The sequence below is a fragment of the Coenobita brevimanus genome, chromosome 39, assembly GCF_032717465.1.
Source record: "Coenobita brevimanus isolate Jiangsu-jjx chromosome 39, ASM3271746v2, whole genome shotgun sequence".
Classification (NCBI taxonomy): Eukaryota; Metazoa; Arthropoda; class Malacostraca; order Decapoda; family Coenobitidae; genus Coenobita; species Coenobita brevimanus.
The window spans coordinates 30,893,516-30,904,670 of record NC_136992.1 but is presented as its reverse complement, the minus strand read 5'-3'; the positions used below and the strand labels follow the sequence as shown (position 1 = coordinate 30,904,670).

Below are 11,155 nucleotides of genomic sequence, written 5' to 3'. Positions count from 1 at the left end.
GAGAAAGGAGGGAGGGGGAAGATGTGAGAAAGAGAGAGAGAGAGAGAGAGAGAGAGAGAGAGAGAGAGAATATCAGGTGACCCTATGTAGAATCCTGTGAAAATATTAGAAAGCGCCTTCATATTCTCTCTCTCTCTCTCTCTCTCTCTCTCTCTCTCTCTCTCTCTCTCTCTCTGGAATGAAGATTATTGCAGGAAGAACAGCATCCAAGTGTATAAGGTCCAGTTGTGTGTGTGTGTGTGTGTGTGTGTGTGTGTGTGTGTGTGTGTGTGTGTGTGTGTGAGGGGAGGGGGGAATGGGTGGGAGAAAGAGGGTGGGGTGGGGAGGGGGGTTGAAGGGTGGGGGTTGGGGGAGGGAGTGGGGTGGGATGGGTGGGGTGGGGTGTTGGTAGGAAGGTGCGGGGGGGTGGGGGGTGATGTTCGGTATTCGCCTATTCTGGTTTGGTCAGTAGCGGAGTGGTGGTGGTGGGTGTGGTGGTGTGGTGGTATTTATGCTGGCGTGGCGATGTTGTGACGTTACCTGCGGTGGTGCGATGGTGTTGTGATGTTATTTGTGATGGTGCCATGGTGTTATCTGTGGTGGTGCAGTGGCGTTATTGTGGTGGGGGTTGTGGTGATGTTAAGTGGTGGTGGTAAGATACGGTGTTGCGTGTAGTGTAGTGCGATGGTGCTGTGTTGTTTGAGGTAGTGCTGTGGTGATGTAGTGTGGTGTAGTGATGTAATTCTTACCTATGAATCAAACTCATGATATCCATCCTCTATTGCTATTCTAAATTTCTACATATTTATGAATGGTTTTGGCAGACACAACTGCGTCTGCTCGATACGGCCATGGATGCTGCTGGTAGTGCACTGTGCTGTGGTGTAGTGCAATATAGTGCAGTGTAGTGTGGTGTGGTGTGGTGTGGTGTGGTGTGGTGTGGTGTGGTGTGGTGTGCTCTGCTGTGTTATTTTATGCTCTGCTGTGGCATGCTGGTGTGGGTATCATGTAAGTGTGGTGTGGTGATGTGTGGTGTGGCGTATGTGACGAGTGTGGTGTGGTGATGGTGTGGTGTATATGACGGGTGTGGTGTGGTGAGGTGTGGTGTGGTGATGGTGTGGTAGTGTCGGTGATAGAGATGGTGACAGTGTGTGTGTTGTGGTACTGGTGGCAGTGTTGGTGGTATTGAATTCAGAAAAATCTCCACAGCTTTCCATTATGATAAGTTTTTTATTATATATTTATTATAGGCATGTGTGTGTGTGTGTGTGTGTGTGTGTGTGTGTGTGTGTGTGTGTGTGTGTGTGTGTGTGTGTGTGTATGTGTGTGTGTGTGTGTGTGTGTGTGTGTGTGTGTAATAAAGCTTCAGGCCAATGGCACACCTGTAGTTACCTCTGCCATGGAGGTTACGTTTTTGCCGGCATTGGTTTGTTTGTCTGTTTGTTTGCTGGTCTGTCTGTTACCAACTTTAATAAAAAAGTTATGAACGGATTTTGACGAAATTTTGTGAAAGGATGGGCCATGGGACAAGGAAGAAATGGTTCAATTTGGGGTCGGATCTGGATCCAGAGTTTCCTGCACAATATCTCGAAAAGTTCTCAATGAATTTCAATGAAATTTTGTGGAAAGTTGGGCCATGGACCAAGAAAGAATTCATTAAATTTGGGGTCGGATCTGGATCCGGATCCTTTTTAATGGCAAAGACATTGGCGGAGGTATGCGTTCTTTGAATGCTTTCTAGTTGCTACATGAATTTAACCTGCATCCCACATTCAGAGTGAAGTCAAGGTCAGATATATTCTTTCTAACTGTATATCTACCTATCTATTTCCAGACGCCTTTATCCCATAAGGAGTGCCCACAAACAAACAGCCTCCATGTCGCTCTGTCCTCTGGCATTCGACTGCCCTCCCTTCAGCTCACATCCCTCTCCCTTATATATTTCTCCACTGCATCCGTCCGTCTCATCTTTGGTCTTCTCCTCCTCCTCCTCCTCCTGTCCCCCCTCCCACTTCATTCACATTCGTCTATGCATAGTCAGTCCCTCCCTCCAACTTACACACACTCTCCCTCATATAGCTATGTCTCCACTCCATCACACCATCTCATCCTTGGTCTCCGCCTCAACCTCATTCACACACACACTTCTATGTTCCTATCTTGCTTCGAATTCTCCTTATTAATGAAATGTCACTCAAGTTTCTTTCCTTTGTCTTCCACGCCACATAATGTAACAAGTCTAAGCCCGGGTGTGTATGGGTGGTGCGGGGTCACTGAGGGACATGAGACTGTATGCCAGGTGACATACAGGGCTTCGTTGCACCTTTCCTTGGTGATTTATTTTGCATTACACATCGTAACATTCTCATCAGTGTTATTTTTTTTAGTTTAATATTAAAAATAATAATATACACGCCATCTATCTGCCCACGAATCTATAGCCAGACGCCTTAACCCCATAAGAGGATGAAATGCCTCTATGTCGCTCTATTTTCTGCCATCAAGCTGCCCTGTCCCCAACTCACCATACAAGAGAATATTAATGTGCCTTATACAGAAATTAGCTGAAAATACGGTTCAAGACTGTTATTATGGTGGAATCAGGCTCATAAATGCAGGCTGAATCTAGAGACGTAGACACATGAGGCACGTTTGTATTACCGGGCAGTGGAGCCAGCTTGTCATATCGGTGCCACCACGGGAAGGCGTCCCTCCCCAGTGGAAGAATGAGTAAGTGAGTGAGTGGGTGGGTGGGTAAAGGAATAAGTGAGTGAGTGAGTGAGGAGTGGGTGAGTGAGGAGTGGGTGAGTGAATGAATGAATAAGTAAGTTAGTGAGTGAGCGAGCGAGTGAGTGAATGAATGAGTAAGGAAGTGAGTGAGTAAGTGAGTTAGTGAGTGAGTGAGTGAGTGAGTGAGTGAGTGAGTGAATGAATGAATGAATGAGCAGGGAAGTGAGTGAATGAATGAGTAAGGAAGTGAGTGAGTGAGTGAGTGAGTGAATGAATGAATGAGCAGGGGAGTGAGTGAATGAATGAGCATGGGAGTGAGTGAATGAATGAGTAGGGGAGTGAGTGAGGAATGAGTAAGTGAATGAGTGAAGAAGTGAGTGAAAGAATGAGTGAGTGAGTGACATGGTTGTGCGTGCTTACTGTGAGGGTCATTGAACTCTGCAAGAATGACAACGCAGTTCACCATAACACCTGTTCTTCCTCCATTACGCAACACAAAAGAACAGTTCGCGGCCGTTCAAGATTGCGTCATTTGTCATTTTACCATTTTGAAAATCTACACGAAAATAAAAATAGTTATACGTACAAGTCAAAGTTTCTCGTACATGAACAACATCCATTCCCATTTTGGCTCATACAAAAAGGAGCGTAGGGGTCCGGGGCTAGGTTACTCTGTCCCGACATTTTAAGGCATCGGTGACCAGTGACTCTTCCCGGAGTAGCATAATGTACGCAATAAACCCCGACCACCCCTCAGATGGTACCCATATGGAGAGAGAGAGAGAGAGAGAGAGATACAGGTAGGTCAATGCAATGGAAGGAATGAGGTGTTTCCGTGTGCACTGTGAAAGCCAGGCAGTGTGGGTGCCCTCTCTCTCTCTCTCTCTCTCTCTCTCTCTCTCTCTCTTGCTAGGAGGTCGGAAGGAGGAAGGGAGACACAGGAAAAATTAGATGGCGCGGAAGTAAATTTCAGGAGAAAATAGTTTTGAATATAATAGTAGTAGTAATGGTAGAAGTAATAGTAGTAGTAGTTGTAGCAGTGGTGGCGGTGGTGGTAGTGTTGTTATTGCAAGAACAGTGGCGTAATATTAGTCAATATGAATTTATTTTAAGAATGTACGCAGTAAAAATGTGTTGTGTGCAGTTTTTTAATTGCAGGAACAGACATGTATGTTTAATGTCAATATATGCTGATTAGTGTGGATTTAAGCAGTGAAAAAATAAACAGTGAACTTTAAATAGCGAAATGAAATGAAAGGAACGAAGCTGCTGCATTGTGCTGAAGCAACTAATACTGATATGATGAAAAAATGAGAAAAATGCTGACCTGATCTATTCTAACCTGTTATAGCCTATAGTGACTTGTACTGACCTATGATGACGTAGAGACCTGAGCTGTGCTGAGCTGTGCTGTGTTAACCTACGTTTTGACCTGTGCTGACCTGACGTGCATTGTGTAATCCCACCTAAACTGAACTGACTGATGCGCCGTGTCTTGCCTTGACCTGTGTATGATATTTATGTAATTTTCTGTGCGACCCCGCTTACTGTAACTTAAGTTGCCTGTGAGCAAGCTTGTCCGGCCTACTAAACGTGACTTGACCTTGCAATGCCGCCAGGCAGGTCATGCACCAGGTCAGGTGAAGCCTGCTGACCTGCCCTTCCCCCGGCCCATCCTGACCCCGGTGACCTAGTGACCATGACGGGACGGCCACAGAGTCACCATGCTGCCGCCGTCACTGGGGGGCGCTGGGGGAGCGGGAGGGGGGGTCAGGACGCCCCCCCTCCCCTTGCTGGTGATGCTGGTGACGTGTGTGGCAGGCAACCTAACACAGGCAGCATTCAACCACCGATCCTGTGAGTACACGGCCACCTATATAGTGCCACATACATACACACATACATACTGTACATACATACACGTATACAGTACCGACATAAGTATGATCGCCTCATGGTTCTGCACTGCCATCACCACCAAACTGGGTTAGGCAACTACGCTCCGTGTGTGTGTGTGTGTGTGTGTGTGTGTGTGTGTGTGTGTGTGTGTGTGTGTGTGTGTGTGTGTGTGTGTGTGTGTGTGTGTGTACACTGTTACTTCTACAGTGTAGGAAAACTTACTTCCAACAGCTGATATTAGTTCGCTGCGGATCCCTAGCGGAGAATTCTGGAACATACTGACAACCCTTTCCTTGGATTTATTATTACTGCAGACACAGCGAAAAATTCTGCATTCCCCATCCTATACCTCCCTGTAACCCAACGCAACTTGAGACCATTCTTCTCCTGTAACTAATATTTTCAGGGAGAAGAGGAAATACGGAAAGACTCTTCATTCTCATTTTCTTGTCCTCCCAGTAAAGAGAAATCACGGTTACGTCAGGAAAGCCATCGTATCAGGTTAGGCTGGGATGATCTAAGTTAAGTATAGGTTAGGTTAGGCTGGGATAATCTAAGTATAGGTTAGGTTAGGCTGGGTTAGGTTAGGTTAATTTAGATGATCGCTTAACATAACATAGCATTCATCTAAATCAACCTAACCTTACGTAAACTTACTAACCTAGCCTAAACCTAACCTAGATTATCCCAGCCTAACCTAGCCTCAGTCTAAATTAGCCTAATCTTAATTAACCAATCCTAATTTAAACTCATTTCACGAATTCATTAGGGATTTCATGAAATCACTGGTTTTTCACAAATTCCCGGTAACATATACACACAGACATACACATATGAAGATACACATAGATACACATACACACAGACACACATATGAAGATACACATAGATACACATACACACAGACACACATATGAAGATACACATAGATACACATACACACAGACACACACATATGAAGATACACATAGATACACATACACACAGACACACATATGAAGATACACATAGATACACATACACACAGACATACACATATGAAGATACACATAGATACACATACACACAGACACACACATATGAAGATACACATAGACAAACATACTCACACACACACACACACACACACACACACACACACACACACACACACACACACACACACACACACGAATACATACGTACAAATACACCCATACACAAACATGGAGACGCAAAAAGGCATACACAAGCAGAGACATATTAACACACACACACACACACACACACACACACACACACACACACACACACACACACACACACACACACACACACTAAGCTGACTGAAATCGTCTGGTGCTATACAAAAGAAAAACTTTCACACTAATGGCAATTTGAAAAACACGACTCTGATACGCTCCGCTCCCTGATGCGTAGGTAGACAGATAGACAGATAGATACAGTAGTTAGATATATACGGTAGATGGATAGATAGATATAGATAGATACGCATATTGTCGAATTTTCGGCACTAATACGCACCGTCCTGAGGCTCAAGGAAGGAGGGGAGGGAAAGTTAGGGGGAATGCAGAGAAGAACCGACGGAAGGGAGGGAAGTGGTACGGTTTTTCCCTTGTTTCCCTTGCCATTAAGACCAACTGTGAGAAAGCTGGTGGCGCTGGGTGCTGAGAGAGAGAGAGAGAGAGACAGACAGACAGACAGACAGAGACAGAGACAGACAGACAGACAGAGACTGTGTGTGTGTGTGTGTGTGTGTGTGTGTGTGTGTGTGTCCACTTCCACCCTCTCCTCAGTCATGGTGAAATCACAAAATTTTCTTGTCCTATATTTTTTCACATATTTCCTTACACGGATATACGTATTGATTCTTTCACCTTTACTTGACCCAGATTTTCGTCCTTTTGCTGCTTATTTTACGATGCTCAGTGACAGAGAAAGACAATACTACGGCTCTATTTGCTTTCCACAGCACTTCTTCGTAACTAGCACCATATTCTAGTATTAATCGGTTGTTACAACTCAGCATTCAGAAAGGAGAGATGGTAATTTTAAGCCGAATTAAAGTGAACATAGCACATACTGCCCTTCTTCCTCACTCGGCCCCAACCTGTACTGTTAATAGATGGCTCAGTCAGACAGTCACGCCCTAAGGTTTTTCGAATGCAATATGCCTCACTCTAGTGCATCCCCATATGGCCGTCCATCAGTCTACTGCTTTTGTGCTTATTATTTTAGCTTGGTCTAAACTGTCATCTTTCCACTTTTGAAACTGATTTGCAACATAAGATTAACAGCAAAGTATGATGCTAGTCATGAAGAGGTGCGACGGGAAGGATGTAGAGTCACAGTATTGTCTTATTCTGCCACTGAACTACGAGAAATAAGCCGCAAAAGGACACAAACCTGGGCCAAGTTAAGGTGAAAGGACTATAAACACGCATCACAGGAGAGAGGCAGTAGGAGAGAACCTCAATCTGGCCCTGATCTTCGTCCTTTTGCAGATTATTTCACGAACATACATGGAGGAAAATGATAATACTGTACTACTGCTCTACATTCTTTCTAAACAACATTGTGACTCGATAATGACAATACTACTGCCCTACGTCCTTTCTATACCACTTCGTAACTGGCATCATAATGCAGTATTAATCTTACACCTCTACATTCAAGACGTCGAGATGACAATTTTAGGACAAGTTAGAACAATGACAGTATAACATTTTTGCAGCCTTTGTTTCTTCTTTTAACGCTTGCCTCAAAAACTGCTACCAAAGCCATGCCTTGCCCTGCCTCATACCGTCTCAAAGACTAGATCTAACCCCTGCCTAACCCCTGCCTTACTTCCAGATTGCGGTGACAGAATATCCCACACTTTCGTCTGTTTTTTAACCCATAAATTATCACACTTTTTACCCACAAATTTCACACATTTTCACACTTTTCCCGGCCCAGACTGCGGTCAGAGCGCCTTCAGCCACCGGTACTACATGCGCATCATCGGTGGGCGGGGTGTCCGGGCGGGGGAGTGGCCGTGGCAGGTGGCGCTACAGCAGAAGGATCCGTATAGTGGCAGGAAATTAGGCCAGCACTGTGGAGGCACGCTAATACATCCTGCATGGGTACTGACGGCCGCGCACTGCATGTTAGAGTGAGTAGAGTGAGTGAGAAAGTGAGAGCGGCTGGACTGACAGTGAGACAATGGGTGGATTAAGGTAGGGTATGGGTTGGGGGGCTGGGGCTGTGTGTGTGTGTGTGTGTGTGTGTGTGTGTGTGTGTGTGTGTGTGTGTGTGTGTGTGTGTGTGTGTGTGTGTGTGTGTGTAAAGCCACTTTTAAATATTCTCACAAGATCTACACAGGGTCACTTCAAATAACATACAAAAATACGAAAATGGCCAAGTTAATGTGAATGACTTATAGTCTCGTTTTATTTATTTATTTAATTATTTATCTGCCACAGTCCCATCTTCAAATTCGCCCTGCCTCCCCCCTTCTGGATGGTTCGGGTCGGCGAAGTGTCTCTCGCCGCCGAAACCACCAAACTGTACCCCGTCTCCAAGATTATCACTCACAAGGTAAACCAGGATCAAGAAGGCTCCGTAACATCTCTCTTTTAGTGATTCAGTTTACGTGTTATACTCACAAGGTAATTCAGGATTCGTATTCTAGGTGGCTTTTTGAGATTCGTAACATTCTCTTCCTTTGCGATTTATTTTGCATATTTTACGTTAACATTACCATGCGTGCTATTTATTGAGTTTTAATATTGATTTAATTTGCATTTCCCATCCACCCAGTCCTCCTACCCACCCAGTCCTCCCAGTATCACCCAATATTCCCAGTCACCTAGCTTTTTCACCCAGTTCTTCCAGTCCTCCATTTCTTCAGCTCCCCAAATTCTTCAGTCTGTTTTCCCCTCGTCCAGTCTGTCCCTCTTCCTCATTATGTTTCATTTCCTCAGTATGTCTTACCAGTCTTCTCCCCACCCAGCCCTTCCATTTTACACTCAGTTCTCTCACCCAGTCCTCGCAGTTTACACCCAGTCCTCGCAGTTAACACCCAGTTCTCCCAGTTTACACCCAGTCCTCGCAGTTAACACCCAGTTCTCCCAGTTAACACCCAGTTCACCCAGTTTACCCCCAGTTCTCCCAGTTTACCCCCAGTTCTCTCACCCAGTCCTCCCAGTTTACACTCGGTCTAGCCATTTACACCCAGTTCTCCCAGCATACACCCAGTTCTCCCACTCCCTCAGTTCTTCGACTCAACCACGTGGGAAAACGACATCGCCCTGGTCAAGCTACGCAAACCCCTGGATCTGGAGCAACATGGCGGCCTTGTCAACACCATCTGCCTTCCTTCGCGCAACATGTCCTTCCTTGGTCTCCAGTGTTCCGTAACAGGCTGGGGCAGGACTAAGGAACGTGAGTGGACTTCAAGAGGTTTTAAGAGGCTTTGAGACAGTTACAAGAGATTCTGGGACGGTTTTAAGAGGCTTTACGATGATGTAAGAAAAGTAAAACATTATCTTATCTTCCTGTTTGTGACAGCCCTTTTTTGGTGTCTAGTGCTCCCGTACTGAATGGGCAAGACGAAGGAACATAAGTATAATGGTAAGGAGGTGATTTTCGAAAGGTTTAGAAAATCGCTTCGTTAACAGTGTAACTTTGTCCATACTTTCGTTATTAATACTGAAGCTTTAGTCCACATTTACAGGCGGTAGCAACTTTCACCTCCTTCAAATGGCACGAGGGCCAGGAAAGGAGAAAATCTCTGCTAGATTTTGTCCATTCTTAAATGTACTGACTGACTGATTGGCTAATTTACTGACTGACTGTGTGCTAATATTTACAGATGGCAGCAACTCAGACCTGCTTCAAACCATACGAGTGCCGGTGATGCCAAACAAGAAATGCCAGCGCGCCTACAGGAAGGTGGGGCCCGTCACCTCTACCATGATATGCGCAGGATGGGACCATGGCGGCGTGGGACCTTGTGTGGTGAGGGGAGACATGGTTGTTTGGTGCAAATCAGATTAACTCTAAGTTATACTGTGCTCACACCGGCAGAAAGGCAGGCAGACAAAACTGCACACACATGCCGGCAATACAAAACGCCTTTATGCTTCGTGTATGGGTGTAATATTTAATACATGTACACTACGTACCTACTGTACCGGCGTACGTATGTTTATATGTATGTATGTAAATGTATATATGTATGTATATGTATGTATGTATGTATGTATGTGTATGTGAGTATGTGTATGTATGTATACAGTATGTAGGAATGCATGCATGTATGAATGTATGTATGTATGTATGTATGTATGTAAAAAAAAATAACTAGAAGAACAAATAATGGCAGGAAGCCAACAAAATAATAATCATCTCAAGAAGAGCTGATTAAAAAGGAGCTAAAACTGATAATCTTCTGCAGGGTGACAGTGGCGGTCCTCTGCAGTGCCGTGTAAAGGGCGGGCCGTGGGTGCAGGCGGGCATCACGTCATGGGGCGTGGGGTGTGCCAAGCCATCCTACCCAGGCGTGTATATCAGGGTGTCACACTACCTCGACTGGATATACAAACACCTTGAGAAGAGTTATTGAGTGAGAAGGCCAAAACAGGGATCAGATTTGTAAAGAGACAGTTACATCACGGCGTGTGGAGTTGGCTGCGCTGAGCTGCAGTTGTTGGGACAGAAAAGCGGAAGTGAAGGAAGAATGCGAGTCAGCCAAATGGTAGAGGACAGGAGAACATGAAGGCGATTCGCCTGTGGCAACCCCTGACGGCATTATGGCGTCTGGCTATACATGCACAGACAGACAGACAGTTCACTCATTCTGTATAAACAATACGTGGTGCGAAAATTGTGTACATGGTGTGAAAACTTTGAAAACTTCCAGCGTGATATAAAATACTTCTATACATTGTGGACTTTTTGTATGTGCTGTGAAAATCTGGTATAGAAGGAAGAAGCTTCGTATGCTGTGTGAAAACTTAGTGCGAACTGTGAAAATTTCCTGCGTAGTGTAGCGTTTTTGTATGCATTCTGAAACTTCGTAAGTAGTGTAAAACTTTCGTACGTAATGTGAAAACTTCCTAGGCAGTGCAAAGTCATAGTAGTCTTGATAGCCTTTGCACTGTGAAAACGTCTTAAGTAGTGAAAATGCTTAGTAAGTGCAAAAACATTCGTTCATAGTGTAAAATCTTCGTTAGTGTGAAAAATTCGTGGGTAGTTTAAGGCTTTCGTGTATGTTGTGAAAACCCGCTTATAGTAATGAAACTTCGTACGTTGTGTAAAGACTTAGTACACATAATAAAACTCGAATTCGTTCGCAGTGAGAAGTTTTAAACCGCATCAAGTCTTCGTATGTATTGGGGAAGCTTCGTGCATTGCGTAAAACTTTCTTACGAGGTGTGAAAAGTTCGTACGTAGTTTAAAATTTTCGTATGCACTGAACAAGTCATACGGAGTAAAGAACCTATTAAGAAGTGTAAAAGTCTTGTAGCCTAACAGTGCAAAATCGCACATGATGCAACTGCAT

General features: G+C 44.7%; 1 protein-coding gene across 1 annotated transcript; it reads left to right on the top strand.

Annotated features, from left to right (window-relative positions):
• The first annotated feature begins 4,433 nt into the window (after positions 1–4,433).
• Positions 4,434–10,216, top strand: LOC145396844 (mast cell tryptase-like). The gene is made up of 6 exons (XM_080270127.1): positions 4,434–4,566; positions 7,567–7,762; positions 8,073–8,187; positions 8,865–9,033; positions 9,464–9,609; positions 10,049–10,216. The coding sequence occupies exons 1-6, from the start codon at positions 4,434–4,436 to the stop codon at positions 10,214–10,216; spliced, it is 927 nt and encodes a 308-aa protein (XP_080126253.1).
• The last annotated feature ends 939 nt before the right edge of the window (positions 10,217–11,155 follow it).